General features: G+C 41.1%; 2 protein-coding genes across 3 annotated transcripts; both read right to left on the bottom strand.

Moving 5' to 3' along the window:
- Positions 1-82: 82 nt before the first annotated feature.
- PLEK2 (pleckstrin 2) lies at positions 83-11,038 on the bottom strand. 2 transcript variants are annotated; one of them, XM_033063819.2, is made up of 9 exons: positions 10,699-11,038; positions 7,420-7,584; positions 6,363-6,544; positions 5,611-5,702; positions 5,090-5,277; positions 4,449-4,550; positions 2,575-2,658; positions 1,408-1,486; positions 83-262 (listed from the first exon to the last, which is right to left on the bottom strand). In XM_033063819.2, the coding sequence occupies exons 1-9, from the start codon at positions 10,744-10,746 to the stop codon at positions 135-137; spliced, it is 1,068 nt and encodes a 355-aa protein (XP_032919710.1). In that variant the 5' UTR covers positions 10,747-11,038; the 3' UTR covers positions 83-134. The 2 variants fall into 2 exon arrangements, with proteins under 2 accessions (XP_032919710.1, XP_032919711.1); XM_033063820.2 differs by lacking the exon at positions 7,420-7,584 and having other exon boundaries at positions 10,699-11,036.
- A 4,470-nt stretch (positions 11,039-15,508) lies between these two features.
- On the bottom strand, positions 15,509-25,760 carry EIF2S1 (eukaryotic translation initiation factor 2 subunit alpha). Its single transcript, XM_033063492.2, has 8 exons — positions 25,649-25,760; positions 23,579-23,820; positions 22,020-22,099; positions 21,439-21,590; positions 18,935-19,041; positions 17,119-17,216; positions 16,339-16,482; positions 15,509-16,044 (listed from the first exon to the last, which is right to left on the bottom strand). The coding sequence occupies exons 2-8, from the start codon at positions 23,817-23,819 to the stop codon at positions 15,919-15,921; spliced, it is 948 nt and encodes a 315-aa protein (XP_032919383.1). The 5' UTR covers position 23,820; positions 25,649-25,760; the 3' UTR covers positions 15,509-15,918.
- Positions 25,761-25,779: the final 19 nt, after the last annotated feature.

Raw genomic sequence — 25,779 nt, 5'->3', positions numbered from 1 at the left:
TCAAGAACTGGTTAGTATTACAGTGATTCAAATAATGAAAATAGACTATCAAGGGAAAAACAAGACTCCCAGACAATGAAAGCATGAACTTGGTCATAAATGTGGTTTGTCATTTGGCATGGAATCCACATTACTCATGTCAGTGGTTTGATTGCCTCAATCCACTGCACTCGCTCTGCCTTGGAGCTGGCCTGGATGTAATAATGAATGTCATTCTTGGTGATGATTTTGAAAAGGTTGCCTTGCACATTGCCCTTCACTCCTGCAGAGAGAAAAAAAATGACAGATCAGGAGAGTACACAGAGGAAATCTTTCTGGCAGATATGAAGTTTCATAGGGAAGAATTTGAATTTTGCTAATTAGGGAATGAAATCTTTACTTTTTATTATGGATGAGATATCTAAAGTTTCGTGTCTTTGAATTCCCTCTTCAAAACCCCTGGAAATGTTCAAGGCCAGGTTGGATAGGGCTTTGAGCAAACAGGTTAAGTGGAAGTTGACCCTGTCTGTGGCAGGGGGACTGGAACTAGGTGATCTTTGGGGTCCCTTCCAACCCAAATCATTTGCTGATTCTGTAATTCTAAGAAAATATATTCTAGATGTTCCTGCCATAGATTGTATGAACTGCTGCACACTCTGCAACATATCTAAAATAGTCTCTGTTTAGGTGAAGACTAAATGGACACTGGAATGATGAACCCCTACCAGTTTTCCCAGTAGGTTAGATTTTCTCCTGCCCATAGCTGGGTTCCTCTTAGCAAGGAGCTCTGCCCCCAGACCAGAGCTTTTTCTGACTTTCTCTTTAGAAAGATATTCTGTACTTGATATTTACACATTGTGCTTACTGTCATAAAATAAATTGCTTTAATAGCAGAAACACTTATCTGTGAGGCTGAGGTTCTAGACAAATGCCTGAGCTAAGCTGTGCTCCAGCAGAACTGTTTTTTTATTTCTGTATTTATGTCTCCCCTAAATTTGGGTTCCAGGAGGTCAGAAAGGAAAAGGTAATAGCTTAAGGTGAGAGGACACAGAAATGGATGGCATCAGAGGATGCCTTAACACTTTGAGTTTAATAATACCCAAAAATAAAGTGTTTTGTATTTGTCTGTTAACTCTGGGATGTTCATCAGTCTTAGAACTGTGTCAGAGGTCATAGACTAAGGAAAACCCATATAAAGAGAACACCTAAGATATGTGGAAATAATGCTAAAAAAGTCCCCTTTGGTGTGGACAACCCAGCAGAACAGGGATTTGTGACATTCCTCTTCTCTTGCTTGCAAAGGGAAGTGGAAATTCAGCCCACTTGTGCATACAAGCAGCCATATATACAAACCCACCCCCAAAGACCAAAGACTGTATTTCTACAGCATAAATATAAATGTATGAAAGTTTAGAGGCTTGTGCCCACCTGCTGGGACTCCGTTGTCCTCCAGAGCTGAGACAAGACACCCACGAAGAGAGAATCCACCTACTGGTTTGTTATCTTCCTGCAAAGAAAAAGGAAACAAGGCATAGCTCAAAAATATAATTTCCCAGCGCACATGCATTACTTATATGAAGCTGCAGACATAATGCTGGTTTTTCCAGGCATGAAACATCTATGTCACAAGCAAAATCAATTAGAACATGTAATTAAATGCATCACTATATTTTTTTCAGTCCCAGATGTTTCTCTTATGCAGCTGGGCATGGTGTAGATCAGTTAAAAGCACAAGGGTAGGCAATCACACTTCAAATGTATGTATGGTTTTATCAATAACAACATACTGAATGGTGTATATTTCTGTAAGTATTTAACTTGCTGCTTTTCACTGAGACTATATGGGAAAAATCTGGCTCTTTTCCCTAGCTGGCTGGCATTCTAGTTTCTTGCTTTCAGGTTCTGCAGTTTCAGCTTATAGCCTTACAAGGATAAGTTGCAGTGAAAAAAAACCCATGAAGGAACAGAAACAAAAAATGAACGGGCTCCATAAGCTCTTTTCACTGGTATATTGTTTCTATTCTCTTTAAAAGTCACACAAAGCATTTCTCTTCATGTTCTTGCAATCCTGTTTGGCTCTGTGGTACCTTAAGTATCTGAGTTGCTCACATTGATTATTATATTCATGAACATAAATTCTGCTTTTCATGAGAAGGTTTAAAACTGAGCAGTAGGAATTCCTATAAATAATTTGGCATTAAGAGGACCTATTCAATGCTGGAATAAGGATGTAAAAAAATCCCAGTTCCAGTATGATCCTCAAATGGTGGGATTTCAGCCCAGAAAGATCACAACCCAGGAAGAAACCCTGCAGTACCACGGTCCCATACTGTGAGGATACAGCAAAAGACCAATCCCAAAAAAGACTGCTGCCACTCAGCTAAGGGAAAGGAATCTCACTGGAAAAAAACTATAGAAGATGCAGGCATACAAAATGCTACAAGAACAACCTCCTAGGGCAAGGACAGAGAGGTCTAATTCCTGGAAATGGATAGAGGAACCCAGATAGAAACATTTACAGCATAATTGTATCTTCACTATGATGTTTATGTCTTTAAAAGGATTTCTGGGGATGGTAACTTCCCACTCACGTACCTTGGTGGGATCATAGTAGTGCAAAAAAGCAGGATCAGCTCTCAAAACAAATTTTCTCACCTTCCAGTTTTTCCTCTTGTGCCCCTGCAAAATGGAAGAATTAAAATTACTACCTCCTGAAATGACTAGTTTCCTACAGGCTGCAAGGGAGACATAAATAAATACCAAAAAAGAGGATTTGGACCCAACAGAGAAAAATATTTCCTAACATCTTGGTAATTCCCATGACCTTCTGCTTATCTTTCTTCTTTATATGTTGACAATTCCTTTGTCTCTTCCTGCCACGTGCTGAGAACTAAGAAAGCAGAGTGACAGGAACAAATGGTTATATCCCTCAATCCTGCTTTTAATTTCAGATTAAATATGGGTTTCAGATTAAAACTCCATGCTCCAAAGGAGTTATGTCAGGTCCTTTTGCAGCTCTTTACTCTTTCACTGTAGCCCTCTTAATGCCAGCCACAGGTTTGTGCACAGAATCACAAACAGGACAGGACTGCTGTGGAACGTGGCTCGAGTTGCTTTATTTTCCAGCATCAGTCTCATTACATGGTTGGGACAATGGGAAGATGCAGCACCTCACATCCTCGGCAGCAGCTGCAGAACTCGGTGTTACAACACACTTGGAAAGCTTTTTGACCAAGCACAAAAAGCAAAAGCATATTGACAGTAGTTCTATCCTGCCACTGTAAGTACACGTACCTTTGGTTAAAACAATGCTTGCTTATTTTGAATACAATACCTGCTTGTAAGCCTTAAAATACAATGCACAGAGCTCCATTATTAAGCTTAGGCCTTCCTAATATCTTGCTAGATATACTTTTCTGCAGCTTAGGGAGTTATGCTAGCCAAGTGTCAATACACAGACCATTGTTGTATTTGTCCTTGCTTTCTACATCTCATGTAACTTTTTTGCTGACAAATCTTATGATTACTGCTTAGCTCTAATTGCAGTTCTGCTGTCTCTGAGGGCTGCTTTTTTTCAGCTTTCCCAAAACAGTCTAATTTTAAGGATTCCCACACCCTCTTTCTGCTGCCAGGCCTGTGCCAGGCCCTGTGAGCATCCCCTCTCCTGGAGGTTTGGTGCTGGGGCTCAGGGCCAGCCCAGGGCTGGGGCTTCTGGAGGCTGTCCCTGGCTGCTGCTGATATTGGGCAGAAGTTCCTTGGCAGCTCTCGTGTCCTGTTTGCACAACACTAAAATTTGGGCTATGGGTGCAAGGCTTCAGAGTGAGAGTGGCCACACAGTACAGGTCGGGCTCCATTTGCAGGTGGCTGTGTTATGCATTGAAAGAGTGATTGACTCTTATCTTGTTCAAAGCAAGCACTGGAAACTATGTCTTGCAGACCAAGGTCAGGTCTTGGAAACAGTTATTGCCAACAGGTACTTGTGCCCAAAAAAACATGTTTCACTACCACCAAAACACCCATGTGTATACGAATGACTGCCCACAGGTAAATGTCCACTTCATACAAAGGTCAAGCTACTCAGCTTTGAAATTTGTTTGTGGACAGCAAAACATCAATCACTGTTCACACTACCTGGATGGGATAGGTGAAACCAAATTTTTGGAAGTGAATGTAACACCTCTGGTAGGATTTGAGTTTGTGGTACTTCTGCTTTTGATGCTGTATTGTACCCTTCAGTTTATGCTCAGTATGTTCAGAACATCCAATTAATCCTGCCTGAACAAGTTCCATAGTTCACTTCTTCATAACTGGATGCTCTTAACTGCAAGACCTCAAGTGCTGACAGGCAAGTTAGTTCTGCTGGGCACATCTGTCCACCCATCATTGTATAAGTCACATTCACTCTCTAAGGAGCCCTAAGAGCTGTATGTCTTTTTGTTTCCTGGGGCAGGTTCCAAGATTGTGCTTACCTGTTTCACTAAGAATCCTTGCTTCACAATTGTGCCACTTAATTCTGAGATGTTAAAATGCACCTCTTCCTTAGAACTGGTATTTTTCTTACTGCTCTCAGCCTGCAAATAGGAAAAAGATAGTTCCACTTTTCTTTTTAATCTAAACAGACTTAAGCACAAAATTCTGCATTTTATTTTCCATTTTACTTTCCTGAGCTGTTTTCAGCTTATATTTCCTGAGTAAATTCTATTCCATAGAGTAAATTCTACTCCATACTCTGCTGCTCAGCCTTGTAGGACCAGGATTCACAGGCAGCAAATTACAGCTGTAAATCTGTACATGCTGGGTGTACGTGCTGTGGCCTTGAGCTGTAGCACAACAACACTGCCTCCAAAACATGCAGACACAGCACTGCACTCCAGGGACACACCTCTTTTAATGCCCAATTATGTAATTTGTAGATCTCTCCATATCCATGTAGCTATTTGGCTCCAGCAAAAGCGCCAGTGTTAGTGCTACTAGAAGACCAGAGCTGCTCCTTTTGCTTTTACTTTCTCAGGCTGCACATTTGCCTTTGGTTGCATGCTGTGCACCTCTACCCCAAATCAAGAGAGGAGAGCCCAGAGGAGGTGCCTCTGTTGGCAGCTGCATCACTTACAAACATGTACAGTGCGGTGGAGTCGTCGAGGAACTTCTCCGAGAGGTCGCTGGAGCGCGTGGCCTCGGTGCTGCGGACTCCCACGGGCCTGATGAAGTTCTCGTCCATCAGCATGGATGCCAAGGTGACGGCCTCAAATCGTGACACAGCAAAGCTGTTGGAGATGAGCCAGTCCACCAGGGCAGAACCTGCAGGAAGAAAGGCAGCTCTCATACCAAGACAGTGTGCTCTTCTGAGGAAAGGCAGATGGTCTCCTGCCACACAGATTTTCACTTGCTGAAACATTTTGGCACCTTCCCAAAGATTGTCAGAGAAGTGCAAAGTTGACGAAAAGTGTGGGGTTCTAAGTGTGCTTCCATACATCCAAAGAGCAAGAGAGAAAGGTGTTGGAGAGCTTGGCTGAACTGCCAGGCTCCACTGGGCCAGAGCTTATCCCACTATGAAGGCAGTACAGTAGCTCCCTTGTCCCTGCAATGTGACACATGAGATGGGAGGTGGCTTTTTGCCTGCAGTAGGTGTACCTGTGAAGGTCTCTTTATATCTGTTGCCTTGATCCAAATTGCGGGTCAGCTTGATTCCAGTACTGCTGTCATACATTCTCTCCACTATGTTGCTGCAAACAAGAGCACAGCACAACATCAGCAGATGAGAGAGGCAGGCAAAATAGCTGCATGCTTCTGTCAGTGCCTGGGATGTCCTCGTGATTACCCACATAAAGATGGGACATATTCTAGATACTCCCCCAGAAGCACTGTCCTAAGTACATTCCAGGAAAATTTTATTCTCCCAATAGCAGCATTAAACAAGATGACACACAAAGTATCTTTCAATTTAAAGCAGTGCAAACTGATCTATAGTCAGCCTGATTTACCTGTTCAACACAAATCATATTAATGTAAGTCTTCTGTTTCTTAATCTCTATTTCCTCTTACTTAAGATGATGCACCCTAAAAATCCTAATCTAGATTTCAGCTATCATCTTTGGAAACAGCAACAGGGCACAAAGTCACCACCCAGTGCTTCCCTGATGTTACATCTTTTGAGGTAATACATCTCCTCAGTGAGAACATTTGCAGCTGACTAGGAAGGTATTCAAGCCAGCAGTGAGTTGCCCGTGCAGAACTCACATACTCCCAAAAGACGATGGTCAGGAAAAAGTGCATTTCCTGGCTAAAGGGCAGGGCAGCCGGTTTAGAGGTGCCTGGCCACACAGGAGCAGATCTGTGCTTTGCAAACTACAGCAACAATAGAAGGAGAAATCATATACACTTACTGGAGGCTGATATTTTCTAGCAGTTTGAAAGAGTTCTTCATTTTGTGAAGTTCTTGTACCTGCACTGGATGACCAGCATGAATAGCTCCAGTGATGTCCAAAGCCCAAGAGTCACGTTCCTCCCTGGAGCAACATTCAAGGAAATAGTCTGTATTGGTTTTTGTCTTTAGTTTGATGAGTAGCTGTGGAGAAAGAAGGAAAAACCAATAACATCATTTAGCTATTTCGCTCCTCTTGCTTTTTGCTTTTTTAGCACTGGCTAAGTGCTAAATAAAGTGACACAAGTCTGGGATGCACCTGAGCAGTTCAGAGCAATTCTTGTTCAGAAGGATGGTGAGCACAAATCTGGGTTGTTTTTAGTGGTTTGTTTGCTTGTCTTTGTTGATTTTGTTTTTGGGTTTTTTTGGCTCTTCTATCCCACTCAAATCCCTGGGTTTTCAGTTATAAACATGGTTTACATGCATGGAGCTCCTGGTACTTAGAAGAGAGCAGACCAGAGCAGATCACACAGATACCCCATACAGAGGAAATCTGCATTGCTGCTAGCTGTGCGAGAGCAGAGAAACACAGGAGGCATGTTTTCTTCCAGAAAACTTTCTACAGCAGCAGCATCCCATTGTGAAGGAAAAAGGAGTCTGATCTGGCTGCCTGGGAGAACCCTATGGATAGCCAGGCTTTAAGACAGCCGCCACAGATGATATTTCCCTTTTCTTCCACCCTCCTCATATTTGATTAGGTTGTTCATGTCCTCTCTCCACACACTGTTGGTCTGATGCAGTTACATTTTTCTCCTCATTGTATGTACAGGAGTAGTGGTTGGGGTTGTTTTTTTGTTTATAGCTGACTCACATTTGGGCACAGAGAAGAGCAAAGACACATTGAGGGAGTTCAGTGCCTGTCCTGGCTACACCACTAGTGGCAGCTTGCTTTTGGCTGGGCCTAATTCTGGAAGCACCCCAGTGGTATGGTTGCAGTAATCAAAGAAGCCAGGAGGAGAGGAAAAGATAGGAAGAAGTTGGAAAATGAGTGATATAGAGATACATTTTTTCAGTCATACCGGTCTGTTCTCATATTCCAGGCATGGACAAGTAATAGTGCAGCCATCCAAAAGGATCCTGCCCTTTGGAGAAGGCTCCTTCTTGCCTCCTTCAATTTTGTAATACAGCAGCTTATCCTGAAGCAGAACAAACCACCTCACTTTCCAGTTACGAACAACGTGTCCCTGAAGGGGAAGAAATCCACAGAGCTGATTTTAACATAGGAATTGAGAAATGACCATATTTGCTTCTTGGCTTCTTGTATGAAAAGAAGCACAATAAGTCATTGTGAGTCCTGTTCTCCCTGTAATGTCAGCCACAGGTTTATGCACAGAATCACAAACAGGACAGGACTGCTGTGGAACGTGGCTCGAGCTGCTTTATTTTCCAGCATCAGTCTCATTACATGGTTGGGACAATGGGAAGATGCCAGCACCTCACATCCTCGGCAGCAGCTGCAGAACTCGGTGTTACAACGCACTTGGAAAGCTTTTTGACCAAGCACAAAAAGCAAAAACATATTGGCAGTAGTTCTATCCAACCACTGTAAGTACCTTTGGTTAAAACAATGCTTGCTTATTTTGAATACAATACCTGCTTGTAAGCCTTAAAATACAATGCACAGAGCTCCATTATTAAGCTTAGGCCTTCCTAATATCTTGCTAGATATACTTTTCTGCAGCTTAGGGAGTTATGCTAGCCAAGTGTCAATACACAGACCATTGTTCTGTTTGTCCTTGCTTTCTACATCTCATGTAACTTTTTTGCTGACAAATCTTATGATTACTGCTTAGCTCTAATTGCAGTTCTGCTGTCTCTGAGGGCTGCTTTTTTGCAGCTTTCCCTAAACAGTCTAATTTTAAGGATTCCCACATCCCTGAAATACACATTTTAAGTAATAAAATAGCACAGCTCCATCACTACAAAATCACAGAGGAACAGAAAAGTGCAGTACTCTTTCTTCAGCCAGGAGAACTTCTTTGCTGGCAAGAATTGTTTCTTGTAAAAGCTCACATGAATTATTCCAAAGAGCTGATGTAGGTGCACACTGGTCTGCTGACAGCACAGGCAGCAACAGGAGGCAGCAACAGGGCTAAATCCAAACTGTGTGAAGGTTCTTGGCAACCAGCTCCTTCTCTCTGGTGACCCTGGGTGGTGACTTTTAATCTTTCATTTTGATGTGGCTCTAGGTGCCAAGTGGTTTTGCAAACACTTTACTAGGTGAATTGGCTTTTCCTTACTTCTCCCACTTAGTGCTAATGAGAAGTTCATGTCAATCCCACCTGCCTCCAATCTCCTGGGCTAAAGCATTCCCTGTACTCCTGTTTCCTGTAAAGGAAATATACTTTTTAATGACAAAAGGCTGAATGAAGACTGCTGTTGAATGCCTCATGGATTATATAACACAGACAAATCGTCCTATTTTTCCTCTGTAAACAGCCCCCAGCTCTCTTTAGTCTGGTTAAAGGACAGCAAAGCCAGTGAGGACTAGCACTGGCAGGCTCAGTCCTGTCTGATGGTGTCTGGTCCAGTTTTGCTGTGCAAGAAGCTGGCTTGTGTTTCTACAGGGAATGGAGCTTTACAGCCAGCAGGCAAAGCAGGGTTAAAGGAAGCTCTGACACCTGGGATAGGGTGGGCATGGATAGAAGAAAGAAACATGTAAGGTCCAGTTGTGGCATGAATCAAAGCTCATTAGTTCCCTGTAAATAAAGGGGAAACCCAGCAACCTCCAAGTAAAGGTGGAGCAACAAGCCTCTAAAATCCAGGGCGCTATAGATCCTATATCTTCTAGTCTATACTAAATACAATTTACCTATCTTGGGTTTGTTCTCTCCTTTGCATTCCTGGTTTTTTTTTTCACCTCTTGTGAAGTTACTTGGCCATTTTTCCTGTATGTTCTTTGCTACGGCTCTATTCTTTCCTTCTGGAAAATCTTCTCTTTTATCAGGAGGTTCCCTTACCTTTTTAAATTTATCTTTACCTGAATTCCACACATTCGTTTTATATTTATAATACATTACAGAATGTAATTCTGCCATTTGCAATTAATTTAGATAATCTCCTTGCTTCTGTTCTCTTCTTATGAAAGCTGTTTTCTTTACCTGATCCTATCCCTTCTCCTTTTTTCTTTGCAGATCCCTGGTTCCCTTGTCTCTCATTTTCCTTCAGTCACCCTGTTTGTGGTCTCCTTCCTGTCAAGCTGTGTATTTGGGTGATGTTGTAGAGTCACAGCTGCCTGTGCTGCCAGTAACCTATTCCTCTCACACACTTGGTGCCTTGGCTTCCCATTTAAAATCAGTAGTCACTTAAGAGCCAAAAAGTACAGCTGTAGCCCAGAGAGGAAACTGGGAGCTGGGACTGCTCTGCCCCTGCTGCAGAAGGCAGGATGGAGAATAGCCCCTTTTCCACACAGAACTTCATAAGGCCAATGTCTGGCTGGCCAGCTGGCCAGGAGCCCAACCAGGAAAACTCCTGACCAGGATTACCTTCATGTCAGCACCAGAAACACTGCCACGTACTGTAGAAAAGCATTTCCCTAGGCGTGGCAAAGCATTGAATAAACCTCTCAATCACATTTTTTTCTATGCAATCAAGGACCATATTAATCATTGAGACAGGGTACTAAACACAGTTTATACCCCTTGCTACAGTGCCTCCTTACATTCCAGTACTGATTGACGTGGTCCTACAGGGAGAAGTACTGGGAAAGTTGAAATCTTTCAGCTCTTTTCACCACATTTTGGCTAATTTTTTTTTTAACAGCACTGCTTGAAGAGTATGGAAAAATGACGTTATTTAAAACGCATTTTTGAGTTTGCATTGCTCTGATCCCCTTCAAAAGGTATAATCTGTTCTCCATTCCCTGACATGAGATGGGAAACCCTGCACAGCCATGTCACTGAAGAAGGCACAAGCTATCTTAACCAGCTGCCAGAACTTCTCCTGTCTCTCCATCCTCCCCCAACTCTGCCTGGGTGTGCTCCCTGCAGAGGTGTGTGCGAGGTGCAGACATTTTGGCTTCCCAACACCTGAGCAATCCTGATGGCTAATTCACGTTCCCCTACGGAAATGCCAGCCCAGGGCAGCTTGCGGGAGGGCAGCGAGCGCTGCAGTTGGTGCAGCTGTCCCGGGAGGCACCTGCACCGGTCTGCAGGAGCTCCTTTGGCAGGAGCAGGCAGGACGCCTCGGACCCAGCACCCCGCGGGCTCCCTGGCCATCAGCCCCGGCTGCTCCTGCCCTGCTCAGGAGCTGCTTCCATGCCGGAGCAGAGCCGCACGGAGGGGAGCCACAGCACTCACCCGCTTGACGAGGAAGCCTTCCTTCAGCACTCCAGCTTCTTCCTCCATCGTGGCCAGCAGCGAACAGAGCAGAGCCCCCGCAGGGAATTGCCTGAGCCCTGGCAGCCTGTCCCTCTGCACATGATTTGTCTAAGAAAGCTCATTTTTCTTTGCTCCCCTCCTCCAATGTGACGCACTCTCCCTACCCTGTTTTTTCTTCCTCCCTCCTACCTGTGAGACATTAGTTAAACAGCGAGCTGGCTCTGATACATTGCCTCCCCTCGGGGGAAGTAAAACAAAGGGATGCCTAAAAGGATCTTGAAAGAATTTCACAGAATTCAGTAGAGCAAAAATCCACCACCGAGCGAGCTGGCCAATATAAGCGGCTAGAAAATGACAAATCAGGTGTCGAATGGGAGGGGGAAGCAGAATTTTAAAACCACATTCCTCAAAACTTCAGACTAAACAACTACCACTTAAAATTTCTCATCTAACAAACCCATCTCTCAGGTGTTCTACAGATCAGCACAACTTGTAAGTGTATATAGGGTATTATGATTATGAGGAGATTTTTACGAATCTTACAGTAACTTCTTTTGCTAAAGATTTATTTTCCTGAAAAAGCTCCAAAACACCTAAAAGTACACTCTACATTCAATGACCTCTTGGTATATAAACCACGATTCTCAACCTAATATCGTAAACCTACATAAGCAGGCTTTTAGTAAAGCAGCCTGATCCTTGAACACTGCAGTGACCTCTTGTACCTCCTGAGTGCCTTGAAACAGAGTGCCTTTTGTGTCTAAATACAAACTTAGATGTTTATTGTATTTGTGAAGACTTTAGTCACCATGACAAATCTGTTTAATAGATTTGTCAAATCTTCTCCTGATGAAGTAAACCAGTATTAATATTTCAGAGTTCAGAAATAATAGTCTGCTGTACTGGCAGCATTCCTTGACTCTCACTAAAGTTAAGGTGATATATGGGCAGAGCTATGGGGCTGTGATAAGACGTACAAGGTAGGAGTATAGCAAATAAACGAAAGCACTCGTTGCTATGTAGAGTCCAGAGGTCAGTATGAGTGCCCCAGTATCAAGGGGCACCAAGGAAAAGGAGCAAACAAATAATTTCTTTATCTTTACACATTTTTTATAACTTTTAGCTAGGAATAGCAAGGCACTGAAGGCAGCTACAAGGCAAGAGACTCACTAAGTCATATGCCAGTATGTTTGTTCTTCAGTCCACCTGAAGTAAGTATAGTAACAGAACACTAGGAAAAGTACTTTTTGCTGCTGGTATGTAATATTTTAAAAGTTACCAATGGAAATTTTTGCAATTTTAAAAAATATAATTGTAGCCTTAAAATAAAGCAGAAAATAACCAGTATTTTTGTTAATTGAAAAAACCTGATAAAGTCAGCAGAAAAAAAAAATCAGCTCACCATGTTTTGTACACCAGAATTTCTGGAGGGGAAAAAAAAGAAAACTTGAGTCCAGGTTCACAAGAAACATTACTGCTGCACGCATTTCCTGGACATGCACTCTTTATATAACCAGCTTCAGGAATACAGTGTTCCACCATTTGGTATTTGAGGTTTGACTTCACATTGTTCAGCTTGTTACTGCAGGCAATTTATTCAAGGTGCTATTTCATGCTAGGGAGGACAGGTAGAAGCTTGCAGGGGGCTCTCACTCAGACAGTGATCTCAGAATTGTTCCATAAGCAGTCCTCACTGAAGATCTGACAAGCGCCTTTTCTTCAGCATGCAGACCACCCACAACCCTGCAGACAGATCTTGGCAAAATTAACATTAGCAACAAAGAATTCTATTGTCAAACTGCTGGTGAAAGGTGAAGCAAACCTTGCTTCAGCTGGTCATTAAATAACAGGTTTCGTATCAACTACTTCTTATACAGAGCCTTCACTTCCTTCAATACCTTGACTCAAAAGTATTTCTCCAATACTTTGGATATTTATCACACACACGCCCCTTCCTCTCTGTCTCATTCTGTAGTTAATCAAGGCTGAAAAACTGCTCCTGTATTACTCCCTGAGGCTGAGTAAACACAGATCTTTCAGGGTCAGGTAGTATAAAATGAGTCAGTGGATCTGAGCTGTCGTATTCAGGCATGGGCTGGGAATGCAAGTTCTGGCATTGAACTCTTCCGGTGGAAAAGGACATGCTTTGAGCTGTATAAACTTAGGGAGCTCTACATCTTCTGTGAGCCTTAAAACTTACTGAAGAGAAGAGTACCCATTTCCTCAGATCCCTTTTAGAGTGCTTTCCACATCAATGTAGTATTACAACAAAAAAACCCAGTTGTGTGCTTGGCATTTTCTTGCCTTCAAAGGGACTCCCAAATACTTTATATGCTGTAGAATTTGGAATGGGATGGCCAGAGAGAGCTGCCTCAAGAGCCCAGGATGCTACTCAGGGATACAGGGGAGGGAGGAGCAGCCTCCACAGTTCTGAGTGCAGGGTGTGCTGTTTCAGCTGGCAGTCCCTGCTGGTACCTCCCACTCAGTCCTTCAAGAAGTCTCACACAGCTGATTCAGGGAAGGAAAACCCTGTCCCATGCTCTGTCGTGCCCAGCATGTATCATCATGCCACACACGGCTTTGGGACATTACAGATAACACAGTTTTCAAAGCAGCTTCTTAAGACTTTGCGCTCCAGTGCAGCACTCCCATTAAATTAGTTCCTTTAATGGATTAGGGATGAAACATGATGAAAACAAACCACATCAAAATAAAGCATGATGAAACATTTCTAGATAGAAGTGAAAGACAACAAGCATTCAATAGTATTCTGACATACCAGCAATTTAAAAATTAACTGTAGAAATGTAGAAGCTCCACTGCACCTAAAGAAAAAACCCATGGGCAAAAATCAGAGAGAAAACAGCAAGGATTTGTCACTGTATTAAAAACCAGAGAAACCCTAACAGTCCCACAAGCCACCACGTGGAGATGTTGGCCTTGCAATTACAATTGCGCAAACAGCTCAGTAGTTATGAACAGCAGGAATGTGCTGCCTGGCTTTAGCAGCTCAGAGATATTCACAAAAACCCCTTCTTTTAAGTACCCTGTAAGCAAAGGCCATTCCACAAATAGAAAAAGAGCCAGGTTGAGACACAAGGCATCGGCTCAGCAGCTCCTAAAGATCTTTAAGTGGTGCAGCTCAGCAAAGCCCCAGTACTCCCTCACTAACAGGCCTCCAAAACACCCATCTTACACCTCCTCCTTCCCGCTTCTGCAATGCAAGAGAAGGATCCACCAGGTTGTCTCGTGCCTTTTATTTATTCTAGGTCGAAATATACTCAAGAGAATGAATTGGGAGAGCCTGATTGTTTCTGCCAGGATGACAAGCAATTGGAATACATTTATCTGAACCTGCTTTGCTGTCATCCTCGCCGTCTTAGTCATTTTTTTCAGGCACCCAGAACCAACTCAGACTTTTACCCACCAGCACATTCCAGCTCTAATTAGAAAAGGTCTGGTAGCTACTGAAAAAATTTAACAAACTTCTAAGTTACTGACAGAAACAGTGCTCACCAATTAACACACCAAAACAGCTCTCACAGATTATACTAACTGTAATCCCTTCGTTGCACTCCTTCCTTCCTTGGAGCATGCGTGGCTCACTCGTCAGTCCTTTTTCCTTTACAGGCTTATTGTGGCATGGAGATCACATGGTGACAGTTTTAAAATACTTTGTTCTTTACTCTGAGTACCCACCTATCACATTTAACAGAAGTCAAATCACTATTTTAATGAATGGGCACAATAGGAAGGCTGTCATACTGTCAGCTGCTGTAAAGACAATTTGAGAAAATTATTAAAAATATTTTTTTTCTTCATTTTGTGAATTTGTGCATTCAAGCATTTTCCAACATTCTGTAAAGACTGGAAGTTACTTACCTTTTTTGGCTTTGCTTTACTATCAGAGTTGACTACACATGAACTTCTCTGATACCCCACCATGGACAAGCAACACACTGCAATATGTGTGACCTTTTAGAATGCCTTTTGTGGAACACCACCTACCAAGTATATAGTTTGTATCATGGCAGTAATAAGAATGCCTAGTTAAGACTCAAAACCTCATTCTTCATGCAAATTTTCCCTCTGGCATCACAAAATATTAAGGAAAAAAACTAGCAGTATGGGACAGGACAATGAAAAAAAAAATACCAGCACATTTAGAAATCTAGCAAGTTGGAAAGGTTACTTAAAAAGCACAACTGTTTCCCTTCAATTCCCACTGACAAGGAAAACAGGATTTTAAAATTATTTTCTTTAAACTCCAATTTGGAAATTACATCTTGTTTCTCTTCTTCAGAGAAGATAAACAGATGTTTAGTTCTAGAGTATCTCAGTTCAGTGCAAATATGATATAGGGTAGGCAGAACTGAAGGTCATGCTGTGGTAAGCTCACAGTGCTGCCCACTTTGAAGTATGCAAGCTCATTAAAGCTCCTGCGATATTCACCTATCAGAGCAAAGTGCAACTATATGTAGTTTTTCATTTATCAGCTATGTTTACTGGAATGAAAACAAGCTATTTTCAAAGTTTTCAAGTTCTTGGTCCCTAAATGCAGATGATAAACAAAGGAAATGCTAATTTAAACAAGTCTGCATCAACAAACTTGCAAGTAAAACATTAATGTAAAATATTTTGTTCCACTCATTCTCAGCTTGATTTAAAGCAAACAAAAGAAAGCCCTTTCAATGTTAAAGAGGAGTCACCCATTGATCATACTGTTCCAGGTTTTATATTCACACCACTCTAGCCCACGTGACAGAAGAGGAGGAAAAAACCCAAAACCTTGGAGTTACATAGCCCAGAAATTTATTGAATACTTGCTCAAATACATTCTGTATAGAACTGTTCCGCTTGCTTGGTTTTGCTGCTCCCAGGAAAGATCATGAACAGATGCACTGAGCTGTAATCACCGATTAGGAATTGTTATGTATGAAAGTGTTAAGTATGGGGCTGCAAACTCCATCTGGCCACATCTGTCTTGAATTTGACTAGGCACCTTCCTTTCAAAGGGTTCAATTTGTGTAAGTTGCCGCACCAAATGTTATTTAGAAGAGCCTTTTATATTTTGGTCTTTTTAAAACAGGAAAACACTTGAAATATTTGAAGTTTCCAATACTGGAATAATTTAGTCCAGAGTGTTTGCAATGGGGTTTCTAAGTTTTCATATGGTCTCTCTTCTAAGTTAGAGAACATTTAGTCTTCTGTTTTGGCTTCCATTTCCTCGGCATCATCATCCCCATCCACTTCAGCATTTTCCCTCTCCAGTCTTTCCAACTGCCTTGCAAGCTCAGTCTCGTCTGTGTCAGTGACCACCTTAGGCTGAAAAAGGCAAACCAAAACACATGACAAACTGTCATAAAGAAAGGTGACATCATTTGTAGACTTTGATTCTACATATAGAGCAAGAGATAAAATATGTCCCGAAGTCACACAGGAAACCCAGGAAAACTAGATTTTTCTGGCCAGTTGTTTATCTCAGGAACACAGAGGTTCTGATTTTTCTGATTTTTTAATAACTTTTTGCTAAGATTTCTTGTAGCACTACTGATCTTGCTCTACTTTAGAAATATTGCAAGGAAAAAAGTTGTATTTTAGAATGTAATTTGTTCTTACCTCCATCTGCACATTAAAGACTCCTCTCTTCTCCTCAATTTTTTCTTTAATTACAGCCATGGCTTGATTCAGAACAGACAGTCCTTCAGTTCTCTCCAGTGTTGTAGTAGTCATCACATAACGAGGAGGGGCTATCAGATTAATCTACCACATTGTAAAGATTGGGGAGAAAACCAAACTCAGTAACAAAGGAAAATATATTATGCCTAGTTAGACCAAAGCATTAAAAGCATTAAAACCCACATGTTTTCTTTTTTTTAATGATGCTTGAGTAAGTAAAATATTTATTTTGTTACACGAGACTATTACAGAAACTGATTTTCAAAGGATAGAGTACTTACAAGTTTTTTTAAAAAACACTTATTCACTTAGTATCTAAAAAACTGTTGGGGAAGAAAAATTAGGCCTAGATACAGTAGTCGTTCTATCAATACTCAAACGAAACTGGACCAACTTTCCCCTTTTTACACAATTTTATACCTGAAAATAAAAAGTATTGTTCCTTAGTTAAAACTGCATAAAGGAACAGTGGGTATGTTCTGTGCCAATACTGGACTTCAGTCAATTGAACAGAATAAATACAGTTTCCCAAACTTTGAAAGGCACTGCGCAATCACAGGAAGGACTGCCAGCACACAGCTGAAAGAAGTGTGTTATAGCCATGCTACAGAAGAGTTGGAAATCAGTCCCATGACTTGTTGGGGCAGAGCAATTTCATACTGATCCCTGAGTGCATTAGAAAAATTTGCTTTTGACTCCATTATTAAGACTAACACTCACTTTGATGGGCATGTTCTCCGTGGAACAGTTCAAGCCTGCTCTCAAAGCTTCTTTTACTGCATCTATGCCTTCATAACCATAACAGGCCACCTCAATATCTATGACAGAGAAATACAAATAATAAAATTTTACCATTTCCAAGAGCTGCAAAATAAAGCTTTTTAACTTAAGCTTTAATAAATCTTTTTAGAAACCAATGTTTATCCACAATGAGAGCCTCAGTAGCTCCCAAATCTGAGGAAGGTAATTACATTTGCTTGACTTGTAAGTTGAGGTGAGAGTCTTTAAAAATTCTTTATAGACAGTACAACATTTTACACTGTACTTTGAAAAGCTAGGATACAGAATTTACACTCATATTCACTCACTTCTCATCCGATAAATACAACACCAATAACTCTATACTTCACATGGAGAGATGAAGATTTAAAAGCAATAAATACCAGAGAAAATGCAGTATCAAGAAAAGTGAAACTTGAAAAGAAACACATCCACGAAGTTATGGAATTCCATCAGCAATTACAAGAGAGGCACAGAGGCATCACTTGAGGAGCATCAGAATACACTTTACAGGTGTTTGAAAATCAAGGCATAAACTAATGCTGGCGATAACTGTAATACTGACCAGTGTAAAGACAAAGATTTCTTTACCTGCATAGCAATGGCACAAGACTAAGCTACACAAAGAAGCTGGTTTCACTTCCACGTGATTCACAAAAATCTGCTAATTCTGAGCTATCAGGAACAAATTCACAGTCAGCTTCAGGATGAGAACAGAAGCCAATGGCAAGATTCTATACTTGCGCTGATGACAAAATTAATGACTTAGACATCAGAACAAAATAGGCACCATGAAGGAAGTAAGAAGACATGCTCATCAAGTAAGTTTATTTTCGAAAGTGATGTAGTGCTATTCATGTTAGTAAATGCACTCTTCATGGCAATCAAACACAATTTTTGAAGCCTATGTTAACTCCTGGCAGTCTAAAGTAGGTAGAGGAGTTTTACATTACTTTACTTTTTCTACTCTCTTCTTGACTTCAGAGTCATGTGGAAAAGGCTTATGTCTTGTCTCCACAGTAACCAGCAAATGTTAATGCTCTTCAATATACACTTGCAGAGCAGAGGCAATTTCTCAATCTAGTTAAAAATGTGATTCTGCTACACTATCTGTTTAATGGCAAGCATGCCTTTAGGCTGTTCTATAGAGCCAGATTTACAGTTTTGAAGCATGTCTTCTTAAGTCATGCAGTCATGCTTTTTCTGCTGACACTAAATTCATAAGAAAAAAACCAGCTCACACATTAGAACTTTGCTAGGCTTGACCTGATATATTCTACTGAATAATTTGCAATCAATCCGTCAGAAATTCTATTTTCACATGTTTATGAATAAGTGACTAAGGGACGTGCTGTGGCTGTGCTGACAAAAGTTCAATCATCCTGTCAGGGAATCAATGAATGTAAAACTCTGAATAATGAAAAAGAATACCGTAGATGCAGTAATACTATAAAATATTTAGTTTCATTGTGTGCCAATGCAGTATGACAGACTGCATCATCTATCATGGCAATCAGTCTGTGTTCCAAGGAATCTGCACTTTGGGAGGACAAAATAAAAGCCAGACCACCCTGCACTTTGGGATAAAACCCACATAGGCAATTTGAAAGCAATCCTTGATTAAGGTGTCTTAATTCTGAACAGCTCCATTCAAATATCAGCATTATGTTTTCATTGAGTTTATAGTTTGCAGCAAGATACACTCTCTCAACCTAAGCATCAGGACAGGTTCAAGGAGCATGTGGGAAGAACTCACCAGCTCGGATTTTGACTGCCTGTGGCGTCAGACGTCTGTTAATATTGTCAATCAATACACGCCTCTCTTCCTCTGTCAGATCCAGGCTATCCAGGATTGCAGGGTCTCTGAGCCAAGCAAAGCAAAGTTACAGAAATTATTCTGAAGAGGAATGTAACACAGTATAAACTTCTCGTACTAGTTTTATTTCTTACCAATCATCCTAGATACCTACTAGGCAAAGAAAACAGGGAAATTTTTTAAGAACCCATTGAAACACTGCAAGGAAATGAACACATCTATTTTCAAATCATTTTATATTAGTAAACACAGCAGGTAGGTAGTTTACTCAATCTGTTCCTGGAAGGAATCATCTGAATGATTTTAATTTTTTTTTCAAAGCAAAGGAATGGCTTTTCTCCCACTCCCTTTATATGAGAGAAATAGAATGTAACAAGTATCCAGCTTCTTGATATTGTATTTCCTCCAACTTGAAGATAAACTCCTACCACATAAAAGTGGTATTAAAACGGAGTTTTAGAATTATTTTAGTGTTTCATTCAAACACAAGACACTTGTCATTCTACAAAGTAACCTACACTCATTCCATGTTATTCTGTACTTGTTTTTAACAGTATTTAGATTGCAGACATACATTTATCTGCTGGCTACATTCGAAGCTAAAGCAAGGATAAAGGCTTTTTAAATCCCAAGCTAATAGTTTCAAATTCAGAGATCCCAGAAGCAAACTCCTATGCTGTTTACCAACAGAAATTAGCAGCTCTTTTAAAAAGAAGTGGTGTCAATTTTCTATTGCTGTATTAAATTTATCCCAAATCTGTCTGAAACAAAGAACATAACCAAATAACTCACAAAACCAGTTCCTGTTCTGCAGAGACAAAAGTTTTCTGAAAAAAACCACCAGACTACAATACCACCAGCAGGTAAAAATGAAATAAAATGGCCCAAAAGTCAGAGAGATTGGTCTTTGCTGCTAATAAAACATCATCTTTCACATTTTTATATTCTAAGTATAGAGCAGAAAGGCCAAAGAAGCAAACAGAACCCACAAACATACAGGCATTACAGATCAAAATATGAAGCTGTATGGCAGAAGTGAGTTATGGTACATACAAATTCTGCTTTATTTCCAACCTATCATGTTAAATCCACCTGTTAGGCTTTCAACAATAGGTTCCCAATGTTTAATTTTTACTGATTAGAAGGTAAATATACTATCCAATTTCTGCCACAGGTATCATGCTGTGTAACACTCCAGAACACTAATCCTCAGTAGAAAGAAAGGAATAACAAGCCAAATTCTTAAGAGGGAATTCTAAACCTCACACAGCACTCCAGCAAAAATAGGAAGGCAGCAATATCCACATTGTTCTACTCCACTGCTACACATTTAAGTAGGATTACAACAGGAACAAATATAAGTGCAGTCCACAGTCAGAACTCTAGGCATTACTGATGGAAAGATATCCTGAGAACAGCTTCAGAAGTTTGTGCTCCAAACTGAATAGCAAATGAGCAACAAAAGGCCTGTGCTCAGGAGTTTTCATGAGTATACAACTGAAGCTAAAACACCCAGTATAACTAGAGGTGTTTTTAAAAAAAAAATTCTATTATCTAGGTGTTTAACCAAGTATTTATCAGTTAAGACTGATCTGGAATTCCTTTTACAGCAGTATGTCCAAATTTGCCCTTTACCAGTAAATTCGTTATCACCAGAAAATAATCATTACAATATGAAGCAAAACACATTAATTCTAAGTGAGGACACAAGCTGTTTCTTCCCCGAAAAGGCAGAGCTGGTTTTCAGCTACTTAAAACACTGCCGAGTGCCCTGCTTCCTAGAGTCACTGCCATTTCTAAATGCATTATTACTGCAATCTAGCTTTCAGCTCCAGTTCATCACTCATATACTTAGGTATTGTAAAAGAACAAAACTGAAATCCAGTTTAGGACAATTTCACAGTAGATTCTGTAGAGGGAAACCAAATACTTCAATTCTGAAAGCAAATTAAAATATCAGACTCGATTAAAAAAATAAAAGCAATTTATCTCAATGCATACTTCCTTAGCATCACAATTTCCACCTCTTCCTGTTCATAATTCCATTTCTAAGTTTATGATCCCATTCTTTAAGATTGGAAGTGGAGAGTTTTAACATGTCAGCTTGTTGCATTTAAAATAAGAAAAAAGCTGCCTGTGCAGTGGAAGAGTGACAATCAGCTCTGAGTAGAAATGTCTTCAGACACAGAGCTAGATATTTCTGATAAAATCTGCCTGAGACTAAAACCAGGCAAATTATGACAGACAAATGAAGACCAGTGGTTCTTCCTCTATCAGACTGATACCAAAATTTACTAGATTTACTTGAGCAGTGTGTTCTCCATACACACTTTGGGAAAGAAACCCAATGATACAACCTAAAAGAATGTGGTGACAGATCTACTTCAGCAAATACTTCTCTGCAATTTGAAATAGGCCCCTAGAAGCATAGAAGAAGTCCTTACGAGACTGCATGCTTGAATGCATCATAAGCACCATATCCAGGTCTTTTGTACTTGTCATCAAACACCCAGGCAGTTCTCTGGAACAGGCTCTCAAGCTGCTCATCCTTAGTGTACTCCAAGACTTCAGCCACGTGGCGAAGGATGCTGTAAACCTGCAACACAGGAGTAGTAAAAACCCCAAACCAAATACTGAAAGCAGACAAAAATTTCCACTTGGAAATGCTAAGACCACACAGCAGTAAGGATGGGAGCCTGAAACTACCTGCACACTTTCTCAATAAAAAGTTGCCTACAGCATGCTAAACCAGCACATACTTTTGGATTTCTTATGATTTAAACATATCCTTTTAAATCATAAGTTCTCAACTTACCTATTTCTTGATTTATTAATTATTTAATAAGCAGTGTACCATGTAACAGTCATGGACACATGAGCTGTTTCTATATCTTTGCACATGTAAATGAGAATCACAGTATGCCCAACACATGAATGCTTTGCTTTTATCTTATGTCTGTGCATTTTGGTGGCTCAAGAAAGAAGCTGGAAATACATAGGGCCTAAATATAGAAAGGCAACTTACAGTCTTTGATTTTGTGAATTTGTCCTCACATTTGATTGCCTCCTCTGGAGAAACTCTTCTTTTCGACAAATCAATATAACCTATTGGGGAAGATGATTTTAAAAGTGTCAGCCATTGTGCAATCTAAGTCTGACTCCTTCAAGAGAAACTCAGGAAGAGCCAACTCTGGCTCAGGATTTGCCCCTTGCCTATGGTATCTCCATATGTAGCTACAGAGAGAAACAAGACCAAACCTTGATAAATTTAAGTAAATTATGATCCAAATTAGGATACAAATTTATTTCAACTGTAAATTATTTCAACTTTTTGCTATTTAGAATAGCAAATTTTTTGAATACCATTTTGAATACCATTCTTTTCAATTACTTAATATTTTTCTGCAAATTTTCCTAATTTTCCTAATCTCAGCAACTAGTGATCCATTTTTATGTTTCTGTACACTGTTTAGGAAAAAATCACTCCAGCATACAAAGAAGCAAATTGAATGGGTATTTGTAGTGCTCAACACAATTTAATTCAAGTCTGGCACCCCATCACTTTAGCTCTGAACAGATTCCTAATAAAATAGGCTCAGTCTGAAAGAAATGTCCATGAAAAAATTTCTTTTGAACTCACTTCTAAATTTTAAAAGGCCTTCACCTGTTTCTCAGAAAATATAGGTTCTCCAGTAAGTTCAATAAATGACCACTAGATGAATTCCAAATGTGTTTCTCTGTTAATATGAAAATAAAAATTAATTTGTGAAAGTATAATTTCATTAGAGATGTTGGGAAACTTGTTTCACTTCAGGTTTATCTCCAATAAGTTTATTTTTGTCCTTCTTTCATTTCTGCTTTTCTTTATCCTGTCATTCATTATTTATTCTCAAGAGTTAACTGCAGTTTCAGAAGCATTCTAGAAAAGCATGTAACTTGAGAAACATCATACCAACAGTAATACTTCTAGGACATGTGCTCAGTGTTTATTATTTCTGTATAGCTGGATAGAGATTTTAAAGACTGTGTGGAACAGTATTATCAAAATCTGAAATGTTCTCAAGAGAAATTACATTTAAAACACCTTCAAAGATTCAAACGTTCAAAGGACAGCAAAAACCAAAACTGCCTGTACAATTTTAACTTGTACCCTACAGAATTCCCAGTGATTACATACTTGTCATCACCTTTATGACAAGGTTTGAGACTTGTTAACCAACAGGATGAATGGTGAGCAGTAAATGCTCAGCATCTCGATTTTTATGTCTACAGCAAATGATTGTTCTCTTCAATTGACTTAGAAAATCTACATTGATATCAAAAGAAAATTCCACTTCACTATAGTTCAGTGACTGATCTGGTGAGGATCCACTTAAATCTCTACTGATGTGATTTACTTTCATTAACCCAATTCCCAAAGGACACAGAGGAATAAAGAATCATCATAAGTATGGTCAGTGATGGTATATTTTACTTCAAAGCCCAAAAAAGAACCCCTGGTAAAACCCACAAACACCTGCTTAGCTCATCTGCATTTCTGTCTACGAATCCAATCTTCATAGAGCCCACCACATCCCCAGATACCTTTCTCTTTGTCCACTCTTATGACCACAACGCACTCGTTCCTGCCGATGCGGATGAGTTTGTTTATGGAACGGATACGTCTCCTGGACAGCTCACTGAGGAGGATCATGCCTTCGATGTTGTTGTACTCCAGCAGGCTGACATAGGCTCCCATTTCAGCGATGGACCGAACATTGACCATCACTACATCTTCCACTTCAGGGAATTTATGCTGGTAGAATCTACAGCTTAGTCCCGGCATTCTGGAATTCGAGCAGAAAAACCAGATTTTATTTCGCAGCACATCACTGCCTTCTCCTGCAAACATGGCAATAAACCAGCAAGGACTGGGGAGGATAGAGAGGAATAGTGGCAGAAAAAATAGCAATCAGGATAAGGTTGTGCTTAGGTTTTAATGGAAATGAAATAATAAATTAACTTGTATTTCAGGTACTATTACTACAGCCATTCCCTAAGATGCTATTTTTTGCATTAATGTAGGAAAAGCTTTGCTACCCAGACTGCATTACCCACTTCAACTGTCATACTGCCTATACACAGCACACTGCAAAGGTTTCTTCAAGTGATAGAAAGGTGGCACTGCACACCTCACATGGATCTCAATTCATGAGAGTGTGTAACATTTTCACAGACTCACAGAATATTCTAAATTGGAAGGGACTCTCAAGGTTCATCATTTGGACTGTAAGAGCAGGAGGACATGGGAGAGAAGGATGCACAGCTCATGAAGGATTTTGTATGCACATAGTAAGACAGCATGTGAGGCTAAGAAAATAAGTGGCAGATGGAAGCTTCTGTTGTACTGAGGAGAAGCAGACTCCAGATGACTTTTAAACTCAGGACAAGACGTTCAGAGTAATCCTGCAAGACCTGCTCTAGAGCCCAACTGTCAGCAAAGAAAGCAAAGGCATTAATCAGAACAGAACTAGCCCAGCCTGAAGGACTGAAAAGGCAAAGAAAGTGTCCCCTAATAGATTGCTAGTCAGGAGGGGAAAAAGCCCAACAAAATCACATTACAGAAAACACAATTCCTTCATCATACATTCAAAAAAAAGGGCAAAAAAATTTCATAATCAAGTAGTGGTAAGAAGGAATGCTTAAACTGCTTTAATTTTCTGATGATGAATCCATATGGTCTTCAACGCCAAACTAAAAGTTAGTTCAGTTGTCTCTGCCTTGAAGTTTAACACAAAAAAATTTCTGGAGCAGCAGGAGCCTGAGATGCCAAGTCAATGCATCACTCCTTCAGAAGGTTTTAGCCACCATTTTGAAGTTTTAATCATGGTCTCTACAACAATGCCAGTGCTTTCTGGCTACAAGAAAATTTAAATTCAGAGTAGGAAGGTAATGTGAAATGCTATGGACACGTGTCCACACAATTCAGAAAACCACGTCCACCCTTATTTCCATTCTTAACTTGTAAAAAGGGGAAATACAGACTACCAAAGCATTATAAAAACACTCTGAAGGTTTTGTATAACTGTGTAAGCTGAAGCTGAACAAAGAACTCCAAGGTTAAAGCCAAAAACTTTACAGTTCCGCTTTCCAGTCCACTCAATGCAGCTCTGCTCAATCCTGCAGGTACTTATGGGGTACATGAGAAAGCTGAACTGCACAGCAACAAACTCGAGCCAGAGCGAGCAAGAACGGACAAACACCGGCCAGCACACATAGCACTTCACTCTTCTCTCCACAGTCACAAGGATTTTATTTTGGCCTTCTGTGGAAGATCCCCAGAAGCAACACGACGCCCACCGCGCCGAAGCTGGAATTCATCTTTTCCAGAGGCTGGACACGCCTCAGCCGAGGCCCTCGCAGCAGCACAACGTCTGCGGAAACGGGGCCAGCCCCGACCGGCGCCGCCGGCACGGGCACCGCCCCACGACCGCCGCCGCACCGGAGAGGGGGCCGGGCAAAGCCCATCTCCGGCACGGCGCCGGGGGAGGCCCGGGGAGCGCGGCCCCGCCGGCTGCCGAGCTCCGGGCGCGGTGCCGGTGCGGTCACGCCGGGCCCGGCCCCGAGTCCCTGAGCGGCGCCGGTCCCCACGGCCGCGGCCCCGCGCGGCGGTACCTGGCTGCGGCCCGGGGGGTCCCGCGCTGTGCTCGCGCCCCACAGTCCCGCGCTGGCCCCGCTCGTGCCGCCGCGTGCGCCCGGCCGCTGCCGCCCCACTGCGCAGGCGCCGCGACGCGGGGGAGAGAGCG

This window comes from Catharus ustulatus, chromosome 6 (genome assembly GCF_009819885.2).
Source record: "Catharus ustulatus isolate bCatUst1 chromosome 6, bCatUst1.pri.v2, whole genome shotgun sequence".
Lineage (NCBI taxonomy): Eukaryota > Metazoa > Chordata > Aves > Passeriformes > Turdidae > Catharus > Catharus ustulatus.
Note: the sequence above shows the minus strand (reverse complement) of the source record. Positions and strands in the feature narration are given on the sequence as shown.